This window comes from Hylobates moloch, unplaced genomic scaffold (assembly GCF_009828535.3).
Source record: "Hylobates moloch isolate HMO894 unplaced genomic scaffold, HMol_V3 SCAFFOLD_27, whole genome shotgun sequence".
NCBI classification, from domain to species: domain Eukaryota; kingdom Metazoa; phylum Chordata; class Mammalia; order Primates; family Hylobatidae; genus Hylobates; species Hylobates moloch.
Window position 1 is genome coordinate 3,343,208 of NW_026652302.1, and position 18,919 is coordinate 3,362,126.

General features: G+C 36.3%; 1 protein-coding gene across 9 annotated transcripts in view; it reads left to right on the top strand.

The window, feature by feature from the left end:
- The window catches only part of LOC116463089 (E3 ubiquitin-protein ligase SHPRH), an 89,740-nt gene that overhangs the window by 58,682 nt on the left and 12,139 nt on the right, over positions 1-18,919 (top strand). For 6 of the 9 annotated variants that reach the window (XM_032146051.2, XM_032146052.2, XM_032146048.2 and 3 more), the window contains exons 26-29: positions 11,048-11,140; positions 11,772-11,858; positions 12,623-12,801; positions 17,889-17,969. In XM_032146051.2, the coding sequence (XP_032001942.1) occupies positions 11,048-11,140; positions 11,772-11,858; positions 12,623-12,801; positions 17,889-17,969 (440 nt within the window). The remainder of the gene's footprint in view (positions 1-11,047; positions 11,141-11,771; positions 11,859-12,622; positions 12,802-17,888; positions 17,970-18,919) is intronic. The other 3 variants (XR_004246553.2, XR_004246554.2, XR_004246552.2) reach the window with 1 other exon arrangement.

Consider the following 18,919-nt stretch of genomic DNA (forward strand, 5'->3'; position numbering starts at 1 on the left):
AGGATAGCCACGTTCTAATTAGAGCAGGGAAGTGAAGAGCAGTATTTCTACAAGAGGTAGAAAATATGAAACAATTTGTTTCATAAAATACAAGTTCCAGGGGGCGCCAGTGAAAGATCGAGGAGTGAAAGGAGAAAAATTAGAGGGTAAACAAGCAGGAAGGAAGTGCAGGACAGTATGGGAATAACAGAACAGGCAAGGATACGTGATGAGAGCATCATGACCTAAGGATCATCTAGTCCTGTTCCCTATCTGTGAATCCCCTGAATACATTTTACAGTCAGCCCTGTGTATCTGTGGATATAGCCAACCATAGATCAAAAATATTTGGAACAAGAAAAATTCCATGAAGTTCTAAAGAGCAGAACTTGAATTTGCAGCATGCTGAGTTTACATTGAATCCACGCAAATGAAATGATGTGTAGGATTATATGAGGTAATCTAGAGATGATTTAAAGTATATAGGAGGATGTGTGTATGTTATATGCAAATATGACATTTTATATAAGTGCCTTGAGCATCCTGGGATTTTGGTATCCACAAGGGTTTTGGAAGCAGTCAGTCCCTCACAGACACCGAGGGAGGACTGTATTTTTAAAGCAAATGCCAAAAAGTTATTGAATGAAGAGGTAGGTGACTTACAGTGCAGCCCTGAGGCATTTAACAGTTATTCTTTATCCTGCCTGCAGTACTTAGGAGCTATGCTGCTTCCCAGTCCCTCTCTCCCCAATTTCTTCCCACTCTTATAGTTTCTCCTTTCCTTCCCATAAAGATAGTCTTTCTTAGCCCTTCCTTTTTTCTCTTCTTTCTCTTCCTCTGGCCACAGCATCTCAAGGGCCACAGATGGCCTTTGTGGCTAAGAAGAGGTGGCTCACCGTTAGGTGACAGCATGCATCACAGTACAAGGAACTGGCATAAGAAAGAACTGCTGTGTCAGGTTTTGTGCAGAGAGGTTAAGGAAGTGATTGCTCTAGCTACCGGTAAACAGCACAGCCTCTACGAAACTGAGTCATTGAGCCCATCAAATCCAAACACCTGTTCTTTTTATGGCAGCTTTCCTAGACACCCAAGATAGAGATTGGCACAGTTACATGTGCTGTGCTGTTGGAGCAGGGATATCAGTGTATAAGTACTGTTTATTGTGCTCTCCTTTCTCACTGTCTTTCATGGGTATTGATGAACACGTGAATTAACTGAAGCATCTTTAAAAAAAAATTAAGATTATAGAATTTACTAATTTCCCTTTTTATCATAGATGCACATGTAATTACATTTCCTTTTCTTAAACATAAGACTGAATATTGTACCATTGTGTGGGCAAATTTTATCCCTCCTCGACGTCCTCACATTGCTTCATGCCACGTTTAGGTTGGCTCTTCACTGCTTTTTCTGTTACCATTTGTGTCTGCCACATTTGCCTTGTGCTTCCTGTCTCTTCTTCTGACTTCTGTCACACTTCTGCCCTGCTGTCTGTCACTTCCTCCTTGAAACATCAGCTTATTGTATTCTGAGACTTCACTCCTCTCTTGTGACTCTTTGAAACTTCCACATAAATGATCATATTGCCTATTTTGGATTTGTATGTAAATAAAGATGGCTCTGTGTAAATAATTAAGGCATTATTTTCAAATTTTAGAACTACTAGTTCCAGTTATTTCTAAACCTAGTTTTTTTCTTTATATTACTGTTGATTATCAAATCCCTGATCTTTAACAAACAATACTGACAATTTTTTATTTAATTGAAGTGTTTATATTATCTGAAATATAAAATTTATTTCTGAAATGGTTATTTCACTGTATTTATGTCAAGATTCTCAGACATAGCAAACCATATATCATACATAATGCTTAATCATATAGCTTTTTTGTGGATAAAAAATATTTGGAAAACATAAAACTATTATTTATTAGTAGTAGACATTTTTAAGTAGTATTTCTTGGAAATAAGAGATTTTACAATGTAAGGAATGCTGTTGATTGACCATAGATACGAAATGAATACTGGGATCACAAATGTCCTGTTTGGTGGATGCACTTAAGTTGAAAACCATTTCTTCCCTAGCAACAGTGTGACAGTATTCCTAAATGACCTTTGGAACCTACTGGGCATCTCACAAAGTAAACAAAATTCCCCTTGCAAGTTCTGACAACTGCCAGGCATTTTGGATGGTGAAGTAGGCCTCCTGGCAGAACATATGGCCCACATGTCTTGTTCCCTGTGTCTTACATTTGGCTAGGTTTTATACAAAGCGTTTTACCAGTGGAAACCCTGACCCTATACTGAACAAGAGTCTTAGATAATAAGAAATTTCTGTCCGGGAGAAAATAGATACAGCCACTACATAGATACAGTGACAGCAATACAGTACCCTTCCCACCCACCACATGCTACACAATTGCTTTTTTGGTCAAACTTTTAAGTATCTGACCATCAACTGGCCTGCTTTTTAAAATAAATATTTTTGTTCGGCCTCTACCTCCATAAACTTTGACTCATTAGACCTGGGATGTGGTCCAGAAATCTGCGTTTTTAGCAAGCAAATCTCTTAATAATAGAGATATCTTATACAGCCTTTTTGTAGAGAAAAAAAACTCTGTATTTCTACATTCCAACTCAAGAAGAAGCCTAGCCATACTGTGTGTAGAATTCTACATGTGGAATTCTATTGTTTTTTTTATTTGAATTTTTGTTCAATTAATTTAAAGATCATTTGTGACATCTGTCTTACACTTTTAAAATATAATTAAAATAAACATCTGAGTAGAAAAAACTGATTATGAAATTCTGAGTTTGAAATAGGAATAAAATAATTTGGTAAGTATAATCCAGAAGTGATTATATTTAAATATATTTATCTAAATATTCTTATATAAGTTTTATATAACATGAACATTAACTGGTAAATTTGGAATGCAGTTGTATATTTTTTGTTAAAATATGTCATGACTAAATATAATTGCAAAAAAAAATACCATTTCTATTTCTGTTCACTGGCCAAGTTAATACTTGTAATTCTGAACTGTTAGCCTCATGTTAAAGTTAGCCATAGCTTGCAATAAATTGAACACAGAGTAGTGACTTCTAAGATATAAACTAAAACTTATCTTTATGAAAAAATCATTTGTTGAGTGTAAACTCCATTAAAAGGTAGAGGACTTGTTCATGAGGTAGGGATGTTGTTTTATTCACTATTTTGTATGAGGCATTTGGAACAATACCTGGCATGTAATAGGCACTCAGTAAGTATTTGAATGCATGGATGGATAACAATTGAATAGTCTGTGTAAACAACTGAATAGTCTAAAGCCAAGCTACAGTGTATCTTTCTACACCAATACTCAGATTTTTACCATTAATATTGCGCCCTCTTTTTTCCCCAATGATAAGTCTTCAGTGCATGAAAAGCACTTCCTCCCTCTGAAATTACATTGGTAAGATATGTCATCTCATTCTGGAGGGGAGAGGATTAAAATCTAGATCAGATGCTACTTGGTTGCTTTATTAGAAGAATTTTTTTCAGTCTACGAATATATGGCAAAGAAACAAAACTGAATTTTCTGTCATTTTAACACATTTAACAACTTGTAATTCAAAGTTTAGGTTCTCCACATTTTACAACAGGAGGCTGCAACTATAGAACACCTTATTCCAATCAGATTTAACTCTGTGATAACAATAAGTTAGTGGCACCTGTTAGAGCAGATAAGAAGCCACATGACATTTCTGATCTTGAGTTGTGTTACTAAGTGACTTCCAGGCCAAACTTCGTTAGAAATATACTTTATTGGCCTTTGGTGCTAATGGGTCTCTACTATTTTTTCAGTGTGTTGACTTCCTGCCCCAAATTCTAGAGCTTTTAACTTTGTCCTTTATTTTCCAGAAAGTGAAAGACTTCACTTTACTTCACTTCTTTATTTTTAAATATTTTACTTCTCCTGGCTGCTGACTTTGTGCCTTGAGTAGAAAACCAGGAGAGATAACAGCCTTGCCCTGACTGGGAACACTTTGTATGTCTCCCATCCGAGTTCTCTAGTTGACCTTAGAGAGAATTAGTGCCTTGGAGAGAAGAATGACAAAGATATAGTCAGTGAGGGTAAAGGACAGAAGCTGTGTCGTTACTCCAAAACTGGACCTTGGTCACTAATGTTTCAGAAACATGAAGGAAAACCAAGCATTAAGCACAAGGTTAGGATTAGGGTGTGTGTGTGTGCTGAAGAGACTAAGGAGAAAGGATGGGAGTAAGGAAAGGGACAGTAATGTCAGAAGAGGACAGAGGTGCTTGTAGTTAAGTACAACTTTATCAACCTGATATAGTAAGAGATTATCTAGCAGTTTTATGGGATTTCTGTTCCCATGTACACTCTTCCCTAATGCGTAACATTCCAGCTTAACTTTGCATCTGTTTACTGCTGTAGCTAAATAATGAGTTTGCCTGAGGCTACCAGTTTACCCGTCTTGAGAATGTTCATACTGTGTTAACAACTTACACAGGAATAGATTGGTATCCACATTTCCTTTTGTTACTTTTTTGCTTTTTTGCAAGCAGCCTTGCCTATATGTAACCCATTCCCTTTTTCCTGTTTTAATCTTATCTCTTTTTAACAATGTGAATATTTGCTTTCTATAGCAGTAACCACATTGAATAGTCTTCTCAGAAGCTGGCAGATTTGAACCCAAGTTTATTTACATATTTAAGATAGAAGAAACATGAAAAAGAGCAGTAGAATGTATGTAGTGCTCATTAAGGCAGTATAAAACATTCATTTCAATTGCCAAACCAGCAGATAAACCATCCTTTTATGTTTTTCTCCATATTCTGTAACACGCATTAGAGTGTTATGTATTTGGAGACAAGGGAGTGTATTTTTTCATCTTTGTATATCCAGTTCCTCATATGGTTCTTTGTTAACTGTCAAATGAAATATTGTATATATTTATGGTAGTATACAACATGATGTTTTAATATATGTAGATATTATGGAAGGATTGAATCAAGCTAATTAACATATCCATCACTTCACATACTTAACCAATTTTTGTGATAAGAACATTTAAAATCTGCCTTCTTAGCAGTTTTCAAGTATAGTTGGCCCCCCACATTTGCAGATTCTGCATCAGCAGATTCAGTTAACCACGGATAAAAAATACTCAAGAAAAACCCAGCAACAATAAAAAATCACAATACAACATATTTAAAAAAAATTTTTTAAGACACTATAATAATTTACATAAGATTTATATTGTATTAAGTATTATAAGTAATACAGAGATGATTTTAAAGCATACAGAAGGATGTGTGTAGGCTATATGTAAATACTATCATTTTATGTAAGGCACTTAGCATCTGCAGATCTTGATATCCAATGGGGATTCTAGAACTCCCCATGGATACCGAGGGACAACAGTATACAATACATTATTATGTACTGTAGTCACCATGCTGTATAATAGATCTTTAGATCTGTTCCTTCTAACTAAAACTTTGTACCATTTAACCCACTCCCTTCCCCCACAAACTCCAGCCTCTGGTAACCACCATTCTGCTTTCTGCTTCTGTGAGTTAAATGTTTTTAGATGTCACATATAAGTGAGATCATGCAGTATCTGTCTTTTCTGTGCCTGGCTTATTTCAGGTTAGCATAGCGTCTTTCAGATACATAGATGTTATCTCACCTGACAGGATTGATTTACTGTCAGGTAAAAACATAGTCCATGGTGTACATATAACCTGTTTTAAAATTTATTCATCAGTGGATGGACACTTAAATTGATTCCATGTCTTGGCTACTGTGAATAATGCTGAAATTAACTTGAGATTGCAGATACCTCTTCCACATGCTGATTTAATTTCCCCTGGATATATACCCAGAAATAGAACTGCTGGATTGTGTGGTAGTTCTATTTTTAATGTATTGAGAAACCTCTTTACTATTTTCCAAAATGGCTCTACTAATTTGTATTCCCACCAATAGTGTACAAGGGTTTCCTTTTCCTCCACCTTCTCACCAATACTTATCTCTTGTCTTTTTTATAATAGTCATTCTAACAGGAATGAGGTGGTGTATCTCAGTGTGGTTTTAATTTGTATTTCCCTGATGATTAGGGTCGTTGAGCACCTTTTCCTATACCTGTTACCTATTTGTATGTCTTCTTTTGAGTAATATCTTTTCAGGTCCTTTGCCCACTTTTTACTCAGGTTGTTTTCTTGCTGTTGAGTTGTTTGAGTTCTGGTATATTTTGGATAATAACTCCTTATCACATGTGTGGTATGCAGATATTTTCTCCTTTGCTGTAGATTGTCTTTGTTGATTATTTCCTTTGCTGTGCAGAAGCTTGTTACTTTAATGCAATCCTATTTATCTTTTTGCTTTTCTTGCCCATATTTTTTGGGTCATATCCAAAAAGTCTTTACCAAGATCATTGTCAAGTACTTTGTAGTTTTGGGTCTTATATTTAAGTCTTTAATCCATTTTGAGATGATTTTTGTATATGCGGTGAGATAAGGGTCCAGTTTTATTCTTTTGCATGTGGATAACTAGTTCTTTCAGCACAGTTTATTGAAGAGACTGTTTTTTCCCCATTGTGTGATCTTCTTATCTTTGTTAAAGATTGGTTGACTGTGTATGTGTGGGTTTATTTCTGGGCTTTCTCTCCTGTTCCATTGGTCTGTATGTCTGTTTTTATTTCAGTAGCATACTACTTTTATTACTGTAGTTTTATAATGTGTTTTAGAATCAGGGAGTGTGATATCTCTAGCTTCTTGCTCAAGATTGCTTTGGTTATCCAAGGTCTTTTGTGGTTCCATATGAGTTTTAGAATTGTTTTTTCTATTTTTCTTTGTCTGTTTTATGTTGCCATAACAGAATATTTGAGACTGGGTAATTTATAAATAAAAGGAGTTATGGCCAGATGCAGTGACTCAAGCCTATAATTTCAGTGCCTTGGGAGGCCAAGGCAGGAGGATCACTCGAGGCCCGGAGTTCAAGACCAGCCTGGGCAACATAATAAGACTCTCTCTTTACCAAAAAACAAATTAAAAGTAGCCAGGTGTGGTCGTGCACACCTGTAGTCCCAGCTACTCGGGAGACTAAGGTGAGAGGATCACTTGTGCCCAGGAGTTCAGGGCTGCAGTGAGCTGTAATTACACCACTGCACTCCAACCAGGGCAACAGCACAAGACCCTGTCTCAAAAAGAAAAAGAAAAGAGGATTATTTAATTCCTTTTTCTTTAGGCAGGGAAGTTCAAGGAGATGGCCCTTCTGGTGAGGGCTTCCTTGTTGCATGATAACATGGCGGAGGTCATAGGGGTAGTAGACAGGTACAAAGAGAGAGCAACAAAAAGGAGGAAGACGTTATAACAGCCTGCCCTCACAGGAGCCAATTCATCTTGCACAAGAGAGAATTTACTCACTACCAAGAGAATGGCACCAAGTCATTCATGAAGGATCACCCCCATGACTCAAAACACCTGCTACTAGGACCCACCTCCCAAAACCTCCATGCTGGGTATCAAATTTCAGCATGAGTATTGCTGAGGACAAACTCAAATCATAGCACTATTTCTGTGAAAAATGTCATCAGAATTTTAATAGGGATTGCATTGAATCTATAGATTGTGTTAGTTAATATTTATGTAACTATTCAGTTCATGAACATATGTCTTTCCATTTGTGTTCTCTTTAATTTTTTTATTAATGTTTCATAGTTTTCAGTGTACAGATCTCTCACCTTGATTAAATTTACTCCTAAGCATTTTTTATGACATTATAAAATATGTTTTCTTGATGTCCTTTTTGGATAATTGATTGTTAGGTATAGAAATGCTATTGATTTTTGCATTTCGTTTGTATCCTGAAACTTCACTAAATTCATTTCTTTTAACAGATTTTTGGTGGAATCTTTAGGATTTTGTATATATAAGATCATGTCATCTGCAAACACTTTAACTTCCTCCTTTGCAATTTGAATGCCTTTTATTTCTTTTCCTTGCCTAATTGCTCTAGCTAAGACTTCCAGTACTATGTTGAATAGCAGTGGCAAGAGTGGGCATTTGTGTTTTGCTGATCTTAAAGGAAAAGCTTTCAGCTTTTCACCATCGAGTATGATGCTAGCTGCTAGGCTTGTCATTTATGGCCTTTACTGTGTTGAGGTACATTCCTTCTATACCTAAGTTGTTGAGAGTTTATTAAAGTATGTTGAATTTTATCAGATATTTTTTCTGCATATATTGAGATGATCATTTTTTTTCCTTTATTCTGTGGTGTATCACATTTATTGGTTTGCATACGTTAAACCATCCTTGCATGCCAGAGGTAAATCCCTGTTGATCATGGTGAGTGATCCCTTTTAATGTGTTGTGGAATTTGGCTTCCTAGTATTTTGTTGAGGATTTTTGCATGTTTTCATCAGAGACACTGGCCTGTAATTTTCTTTTCTTATAGTGTTCTTGTCTGACTTTGATATCAGAGTACTTCTGGTCTTGTAAAATGAATTAAGAATATTTTCTCTTCAGTTTTTTACAAAAGTTCAAGAAAGATTGGTATTAGTTCTTCTTTAAATGATTGTTTAACTTTACCAGTGAAACCACTAGTTCCTATTTTCTTTGACGGGAGACTTTTTATTACTGACTCAATCTCCTTACTACATACTGATCTGTTCAGATTTTCTGTTTCTTTGTGATTCAGTCTTGGTAGATTGTATGTTTCTGGGAATTTATCCATTTCTTCTAGATTTTCTGATTTCTTGGTGTATAGTTGTTCTTAAGTCTCTTATGATTCTCTGTATTTCTGTGGCATCAGTTTTAATGTCTCTTCTTTCATTTATAATTTTTTTAATTTCACTCTTATTTTTTCTTAGTCTACCTAAAGGGTTGTCCATTGTGTTCATGTTTTCAAATAACAAACTAAGAATTTCATTAGTCTTTTCTGTATTTTTTTTTTCTGATCTCTATTTCATTTATTCCTGCTCTGATTTTTATTATATCCTTCCTTCTGCTGACTTTTGGCTTACTTTGCTCTTCTTTTTCCAGTTCCTTGTGGTGCAACATTAGTTGTTTATTTGGAACATTTCTCTTTTTTTATGTAGTTGTTTATTTCTATAAGCTTCATTATTAGAACTGCTTTTGCTGAATTCTCATACCTTTTGTTATGTTGTATTTCCATTTTCATTTGTCTCAAGAGATTTTTAATTTTTCCTTTTAATTGCTTCATTGACCCAATAAATGTTCAAGAGCATGTTATTTAATTTCTATATTTTTGTTAATTTTCCAAAATTCCTCCTATTATGGGTTTCTAGTTTCATTCCATTGTCAGAGAAGATACTTGATGTAATTTCAGTCTTGATTTTGTTTTCAGACTTGTTTTGTAGCCTAACATATTCTGCTAGGAAAGTAGGAAGTAACTAGACTGGGACGGAATGGTTCAGAACTGTAGCGTTTGGAAGGGATCATTGAGCGCTACCACTGAACTGGCCAGTCTTTGATAAAAGCAAATGCTCTGTTCTTTTCCTACATAGAGTTGGCACTACAGTACTAGAAATGTTGATTATAAAAAATTTATTCTACTTTTTTTTTGAACTTTTAGTAAGAAACAAATTAATCGGTGGAAGGATTCATAGTTTTCCTGGTATTTCACTTGAGATCGTTTTAAAAGTAAGACCTTGCAAGGAACATGGATGTTTTTGTCTAAATTCTGAAATGATCACCTTTACACTAATTTCCTATTTTCTCTTCGCTCCTGTTTGAGATAATTATTAGACTGAAATAGGTTCTTTGTAGTACATTTCTAATCTTGCAAGTATACTTGAAAGTCTACATATCCAGAGAAAATAAGTGTAGAATCATGATTTTAGCATGAGGATTTTAAAACTTTTTCCATTATTCTATCTTGCTGGCTTAAAATTAGTACAGCTTTCTTTCTTGTTTTGTTTACATTTTTACCTTTGAATGTTTCTTCATGTAAATGTGTCTTGAGAGGATTGAGGGAGAGGGTTTATGCTGCTGTGGAAATATTTTTCCTTCTTTTTGGTTAAATCTGCCCCCCCTTGTGATATAATCTAGGTCATTATAGTGCTCATATTTAATATCTCAGAAAGATAATAAGTTCTTGAGTGTTTACTCCTTACCAGATGTTAGGCTAAATACTTTGTATACATTTCCTCATTTAATCATCACAGCCACCTTTGGAAAGAGATATTATTATCATTCAGCCCTATTTGACAGATGAGGAAACAAAGGATTAGAAACTATAACTAGTGAGTTGTAGAACTGTGAGTTGAACTTAAATTTGTCTCATTCAAAATCCCATAACCTTAATTTCTCTGTCATACCATCTCCAACAGCACTCCAGAAGGAAAACTTTCTCATTGAGGGCTACAGAAATACTTGCACTATTTTCCTCATTTTCTTATTTCTCCATTTTAAAAATCATTTTTTCACTTTCATCCTCATCTGATAGAAATGGTTATGGAAGATGCAAAAAGAAAAAAACACACAGTTTTAAGTGTCTAGCTTTGTATGAATCTGCCTCATTCTAAGTGAGCATCATTTGTACCTCTGTCGTTGTTTTTGGTAATACCCTTGCAAGAAAACATTCTCCATTGGTTGGATCCTTCACTGTTTGCTTACATTGGGAGTTTTGATTCATAGTATTCTTAACATTTCTAATGACATAATATCTGAAGAAAGAGAGAATAAATGAAGAGTGTTTTAAAATATCATTTCTGCTAATCTAATGTAACAAAATTTTGTAACTATAAAACCTGACTACTTAACTGAAAGATCTTATGTTCAGGGTCATAGCACTTAATGACTTTCTGGCATGCTTTTACATTCAAATGTCTGGGTGTAAATTTAATGACTTCTACATTTCAAGGCTAAAGAAAATTTCAGCAAACACAAAATGAAAAAGAGTAAACACATATGCACCTGATAATTTGTTTTGATGCATTTATAGTTTTGATAAAAAGTACTTTATATTGCTTTTCTTTTCTGTTCTTAACTAGATTTTATTTAGTAGTAATGTGTATTTTTTGTGTGTGTTCAAAGGGCAGCCATTCTACAAAAGTGGAAGCTGTGGTCAGAACTCTGATGAAAATACAGCTTAGAGATCCAGGGGCCAAAGCACTCGTTTTCTCAACGGTATAATCAACATTTTCATCTTCAATATTAACTTGAACTGATTTTCCCTTTCTAATCAGTTACAGCTGAGAACTAATTTTTAATGTTTACTCTTAGATTTTTTTTCCCAAATCCATATGATAGAATTATTTTTAGAGAAATGTGATGATGCTTCACAAGGCAATTTGTATAGCTACATTTCATGATTTTTTATTAGTTTCATTTAAGGATTTTCTTAGTTTAATATTTTTAAAATTGGAATTTCTGACCTTGAAAGTCTCATTTCACAAGAATCTGGGTTAAAAAAAGAAAATCTACTGAATAAAGTGTTGAGTAAAACCCCTAGTTTTCATTTTAGAAAACTAAGTAACTATATTCCGGTATGCACTCCATTATGTATTTTCTACTGTTTGTTTATCTTAATTCCATTTTCAAAACTAGCATTTGATGCAAAAAAAACAAAAAACAAAAAACAAAATCACTGTTTCAGACAGAGCTAAATAATATTGATGGTACTACATTTGAGGGTTTTGGTTTTGGTTTTATTTGCTTAACTCCAGTGTAAAAGTCGTTTTGATTTATTTCCTTTTCAGATACCCTTAGATAAAGGCTACATATAAATATTGGTTTTCTTATTGTTTATGTGTTCTAGTGGCAAGATGTATTAGATATTATTTCAAAAGCTCTCACTGACAACAACATGGAATTTGCACAAATCAGTCGTGTTAAGACATTTCAGGTATGTTAAGATTTTACTCCTGGTTTTTGTAGTAGTTACAGTTGCAAATTTATACTGCTGTTAACTAGCCTACTTACATTTATTGTCTCGTGCCATATAAGCCACATAAACAGGGTCTGAGTTCTTGATTAATTATAAAGTGAACATCTAAAAGCAGAGACTCTGGGTATTTTCAGTATATAACAAGACCATTGGTTTTTTAAAGATCTCCCAACTTGAGGTTCTTTTTTTTTTTAGTACAGGAAAAGATTGCCTATGATACACCTTTTGAATGGACAGGGGCCTCACACCCCAAGGATTAGGTTCTAAAGTCACTGTCAGGCAGAACTGCATGTGGTCACAATTATCCTTACATCATTCTCAGCGCACAGTGACAGGCGTATGACCTCGGGCACACACAGAGACCAAATGAAAATTTAGCAGATTCATGTCTCTTATCTCACACTCACTCTAGCACATTCTTTCTCTTTCTCTCCTTTTCTTCTAACCTCATGTAGTTTAATTTGCATGCATCACATGCATCTGTCTTGTGATTCCTCTGGATATTATGAAGAACAAGGGAGCTTATATGATACTTTTCTTCATAATTAAAATCAAGCGACAAGTTTACATTTTCTAAAGTTGGTAATTTTGCATTTAAGTTTCTTAGCTATTACCTTTCACAATAGTAATAGATAGCATTAGACATCTTTAAATTGAGCTATTACATACTGCTCTTATTTTAACTGATCCAGCTAAAATTAAAATGTACCTTTCTTTTTTAGGAGAACCTTTCAGCATTTAAACGTGATCCCCAAATCAATATTTTGCTGCTGCCCCTGCACACAGGTTCTAATGGATTAACTATCATTGAAGCAACTCATGTTCTCTTGGTGGAGCCCATATTGAACCCTGCCCATGAGCTTCAGGCCATAGGGAGGGTGCACCGAATTGGACAGACAAAGTAAGGACTAAAATTAGAATCAGTCACATTTGCTTCAGTTTTCTGAGAAACCAAATCAGTATTTAAACTCTTCATTTATGTTCATCATAGCCTACTTGTTTTTAATTATTTCCTTAGATACTACATTTTTTAGTTATTTAATTATTTTATAACTTATTTATAACTTTTTAATTATTTAATTAAAAGGCATGAGATTTCCAACCCTCCCTTGTCTCCAAGAAGCAAACCCCCAAATTGTCCCCAATTTTTTTCTTCCCTCCCACAAAAACCTTATCACTTTCTCCAAAAAAAAGCTTGTTAGAAATACTTACGACAGCTACAAAGTTGAAGGCATCCATCATGCCTTTGAGGAGAATGGAGTTTTGATTGTCTAAAGTAGTCCCATGTTTAAAAGAAGACATACCTTGTACATGACTGAAAATAAATGGCTCCTTTTAAAATTCTTAACCTTAGGAAAAGACACCCCCTAGGTCAGCTCCAAGAGATCATTAGATTCAGTTTAAGGCCCAAAGCAAACCTAATAGTGAATATTATTATATGGCATGTATTACCCTTATTCATATATGAGAATAGACAGTTTGATAAGGCCTGCTAACTGTATTACCTTCTGGATGTTAGAAGTCTTTGATGTTTAAAAAAGAAGAAAAACACACATCCATAATAAGCACTTATTAAATCAATAATTATTGAGCACCTACTGTATGTCAGGCATTATTCTAAATACTGAAGATTCAAATTGAATGATACAGAATTTATTTCCCCAAGGAGGTCACTGTGTAGTACAGGAAGCATGACTTAAAGTGTTGGGGTAGAATGTGCAAAAGTATAATAATAAAAGGACTGTGTTAACGAAAGAAGGTAATGATCACTTGGGCCCTACAGAGCCAGGAAAGACTTTATGATGTTGAGTCTTGAAGGAATAATTATTTCAAAGTTGGCTGGAAAAGGGTATTCACACAGCCAAAGAGAGTTATATATGCAAAAATACAATGGTGGGAAATGACATGACATTTCTAGGGACTGTAAGGAGTTTGGAATTGTTGCAGTATAAAGTATGAGAAAGAGATCATTGGCAGGAGATGAAGTCTTCTCTGTCATACTCAGAAATGGAGACTGCCCCATAAGAAGTAGCGGGGAGAGAAAATAAAGGGCTTACTTGTAAACAGGAAAGAGACATGTTTATTAAACCTCTTAACAAATAGGGCAAAGTAACTAATAAATGCGGGCTTGTTCTAACATACCACCAAGTGGCATTTAAAATGCAGTCATGTCTTACTTGTTTTTTGTTGGTTTTCTTCTGTGTTTTTAAATATTGATTTTTTGTCCTACCAATGTTCTTTTAAAGCATAGGCTGGACTAGTCTCATATTTAAAACCACAAGTCCAAAAGGCCATTCAGCATTACCCAACAATCTTACTGTGCCTCCCAAGTCAGTATGTTTTTTTCTGCTTTCTGAGGAGTCTGTCTTAAGTCTGTCTTCCTACTCCCCATGGCGATCTTGCCTCATACAGGGGAAACATATACAATCAGATTAGAAGTACCTCATCTTTCCATCATCAACTTGAACAGTCTGCCTGCATCAGTACTCACATACTTCTTGGTAGATTTTTATTGAGTATCTTCTGTGTGCCAGGCCCTGTTCTAGGAACATGAGATGTCCTCATGGAGTGCAATTCTAGCTGTAACGGGGTTGGTAGACAGAAAGGTGGTAAACAATAAACGTAAGTACAATCTAGACTATGTTAGGAACTGGAAAAGTAGAGCAGGGTGAGGAAGTAAGAGTGCAGTGTTTGGGCAGGAAGGCTTGCAAGGTCTTATTGAGAAGGTCTAAGCAAAGACTTGAAAGAAATGGGAAAATGGGAAAGTTAGTCATGCAGCTATCTTGTGAAAGAATGTTCAAGTAAACAGAGCTTTCGGTGCGAAGGCCCCAAGTCAGGAGTATAGTATGTTAGAAGAATAGCAAGGAGCTACAGTTGCTAAAAGGGAGAGAAGCAGGAGTTGAAGTGAGTTGGCTCAGTGGGGAGAGGGATTACATTGGGCCCAGGAAGCCACTGTGAGGACGGTGCTTTTGCCCTGTGTGAAATCGGGAGCCATTGGAAGGCTTTGAACAGAGGCTTGGCATATCTCACTAAAGTATTAAAAGAATCATTCTGAGTGCTGTGATGGGGTGGGAGTGAAGGGGAGCAAGGGAGAGTAGAAGCAGGGAGAGTCTTGGAAGCTATTGCAATCATCCTGGTGAGAGCTGAAGGTGACCTGACCATGGCAGTAGCAGTGCACATGGTGAGGAGTGGTCAGGTTCTGGATATATTTTGAAGATAAAACTGATAGTACTTTTGGACAGACTAGACATGGGGTGTGAGAGGGTCAAGGATAACACCGTGGGTTTTGGCTTGGACAACTAGAAGGATGAAGTAACCTTCAGCTGAGCTGGAGAAGTCTACAGGGTAGAGCAGATTTGGTAAGAGAAGAACAGACATCCTAATGGAGATTTCTATTCTGTAACTAGATGTACAAGTCCATTAAGTCACGAGACTGAATGAGATTACCTAGGGGTGAGTTTAGATAGAGATAGAGTTTAGATAGAGGACCATGGACTGAACTCCAGGGCACCAAAGTTCAACTGTTCAGCAAAGGTAACAGATAAAGATCAAGCAGTGAGTTAGGAAGAAACCAGAAGACAGGGGTGTCCTAGGAACCAAGTAAAAAATGTACCTCAAAGAAGAGGTTATGGTCACCTGTTTCAAGTGCTATGAAAAATGTCAAGGAAGATAAGGATTGAGAATTGATCATTAGATTTAGCAACATGGAGATCAAAACCAGTTTAAGTGGTAGAGGTGACAGGCTGACTTTAGTTGTGGAGAAAATGGGATTTTGTGTATTTCTTATTTAACAAATATTTGTATAACAAAGAGAGGTTAGGTAACTTGCCCATGGTCAGACAACTAGTAGAAGCGGTGGCAGATTTCAAGCACAGCCATTCTGCCTTCACAGTACAAGCTTTAACCACAGTGCACTGCTGCTTCTGTGTGGCTGGTAAGGCTAGTATTTTGAGGAGTTTCGTTGCAGAGAAAAGGAAGAGAATGAGATCGAGAGAGGTTTTTGTTTTCCCTTTCAAATGGGAGAATTAGTAAGAGAATGATTCATTAGAGACAACAAAAACTAGTGAAGGAGGAGAACAAGGAGAATGCTGGACAATGCCCTTGAGTAGGCAAGAGGATATGGGATTGAACACTGAAGTGGAGGAAGGGGTTGGTAGTAGGCAGGAGCATGGATATGTCATCCAGTAATAAGCAGGAAAGTACCTCATGTGCCTTCCCTTTTATTACAGCAGAAGTGTCCCTTTTCTTTCAAAAGCCATCCATTCATTTTTCCTGGACTCCATTCCTTCTCATTTTTCAAGGACAGGTGTACATTTCCCTTGTACAGGTTGAGCATCCCTTAACTGAAATGCTTCAAGTGTTTTGCCTTTAGGATTTTTTCAGATTTTAGAATATTTGCATATACATAGTGAGATATCTTAGGAATGAAACCCCAGTCTAAACATGAAATTTATTTATGTTTCATATACAACTTCTACTGATAGCCTGAAGGTGATTTTATATAATATTTTAAATAATTTTGTGCACAAAACCAAGTTTTTAATGTGTTTTGACTGTGACTCATCACGTGAAGTCAGGTGTTGAATTCTCCACTTGTCACATTGGCACTCAAAAAGTTTTGGATTTTGGGTTTTTGGATTAGGGATACTCAATCTGTCATATATTACCCCATAAATATGTCTTAATATTATCCATCTTTAGAAAGAAAAAAACACTGATACATCCTACCTCCATCTCTACTTTTTTATCCCCCATTCTCTGTCAACCTGTCTGGTTGATTTTTCTCCCCACCATATCACTGAAGTGAGGCTTATAACATTTTTAGTGACCTACTTCTTGCCAGTGGTCTGAGGGTTCTTTGTCTACACCCCTTCAGTGAATTTTTCCAGTCTTAGGGCTTTAGATAGCTTTTACAGGTTGATGACTCTCAGGTATATATCCCCCAGCCCAGACATGCCCATATAGTTCCTGTCCCAGGTGCATATATCCAGTTCTAGCTCTGCACACATATCTCTGCACTCACCTTGGATACCTAATAGGTATCTGATAGGTTTCACATGGACAAAACAAAACTGTGTTGCTTCTGCGCTCTCACTCCCACCCTGAGCTTTCCCCATCTTATAATGTGGCACTGTCATCTGTTCCTGCCCAGATCAGAAATCTAGGACTCTTCTGTATTTTTCTTTTCACGTCGCACATGCCAGTCATCTTTTGAGTTTTGTTAGCTCTACCTCCAAAAGATATTCCAAATCTACTTGACTGCTATCTCCACTGACACAACCATAGTGCATCCACTTTTACTTACCCAGATGACTACAGAACTTCTTAACTGGCTTCTCTGATGCTCTTCTTGCTGAACAAGAAGTACATCCTCCACACGGTTGCCAAAGAGATTTCTAAAGTACAGTCAGGTATACATCAAATCATGCATACAAACCCACCAAGGGCTTCCCATTATAACCACGATAAAATTCAAATGCTTGGTCACATCCTGGAAGGCCCTGTGTGACCTGGCCCCTGCACACCTCTCCACCCTTATTTTCACCTCTCTCCCTCGCTTACAGGATGCTTCTGCCATGCTAGCCTTCTTTTGGCCTCTTGAACATGTTAGGCATGTTCCAGGCATATTCCCTTCCCGGGGACTGTGCATGTATGTGCTGTTTCTTCTGTTTGGATGTTCTTCCTACTACTCCTTTGCCTACTGGCCTCATTCCCATCACTGTTGTTTCAGTTTGCATGTCAGCCTCCTCCCGGCATTATATTTACCTGAAACTGTCTTACTCCTTTATGTGTTTATTGACTGTCTCTCATTAGAATGTCAGCTCATGGAGATTAAATAGTTCATTTTATTCGCTGCTGAACCCCTCCCAGCACCTGCCACAAGTGGGCACCAACTGACTGATGAATATAGCATATAAAATGTGAAGTCGGTTTGTACTGATTTGTTTTACTATGTTTTTAAGCTTTAAATTCTTCTGTACCTTTTAGACCTACTATTGTACACAGATTCTTAATTAAAGCAACAATAGAAGAAAGAATGCAGGCGATGCTGAAAACTGCTGAGAGGAGGTAGGTAATAATTTACCACAAGTAGAAGGTGGAAGGTTTTCCTGTTAAAAGTTTGTATCTTTGGAACTTCTTCACTTAGATGATGACGAAAAATATAACACAAATACGTTTTTAAAAGCAAAGTCTGACGTTTTTCCTCTTCACTGTTTCCCAGTCAGTGCTCCAGACTTTGTATATTTGAATTAATTTATTAATTGTAACATGTAAACATAAACTATCCTACATTTCTTTGCCACATTGGATCACTTTCTAAACAAAATATATCTTTATGCCTGACATAAGCCTTAGTCTCATATGTATAAACTAAAGTCGTATTGCTACTTTCTGCATCACACTTGTTAGTCATGTGCAGATAGAAATATCTGGACTTTAAAATTTGACTGGTTGGCTGGGCACAGTGGCTCACACTTTAAAATTTGACTGGTTGGCTGGGCACAGTGGCTCACACCTGTAAACCGTGCACTTTGGGAGTCCGAGGCAGGTGGATAACCTGAGGTTGGGAGTTCGAAACCAGCCTGGCCAACATGGTGAAACTCCGTCTCTACTAAAAACACAAAAATTAGCCAGGCATAGTGACACGCACCATAGTCTTAGCTACTCAGGAGGCTGAGGCAGGAGAATCACTTGAACCCTGGAGGTGGAGGTTGCAGTGAGCCAAAATTGTGCCACTGCACTCCAGCCTGGGCAACAGAACGAGTCTGTGTCTCAAAAAAAAAACTTCTTAAGGTTAATTGTGGTGTCAATCCAAAGACAGAACAAAAGCAGAGAGACTAAACCAGTCTTAATTTTAAAAGCTTGACTCTGGAATCATAGAACTTTCTAATATTTATGCTATAATTTATTTAAATCTTTTTGAAAACAAATCTTTCTACATCTTTAGGAGGTAGGTAGGATTGTAAGGTACCCAAGGAAGAGATTATTGCCTTAGAAGGGATTGTCACATAGCAAAG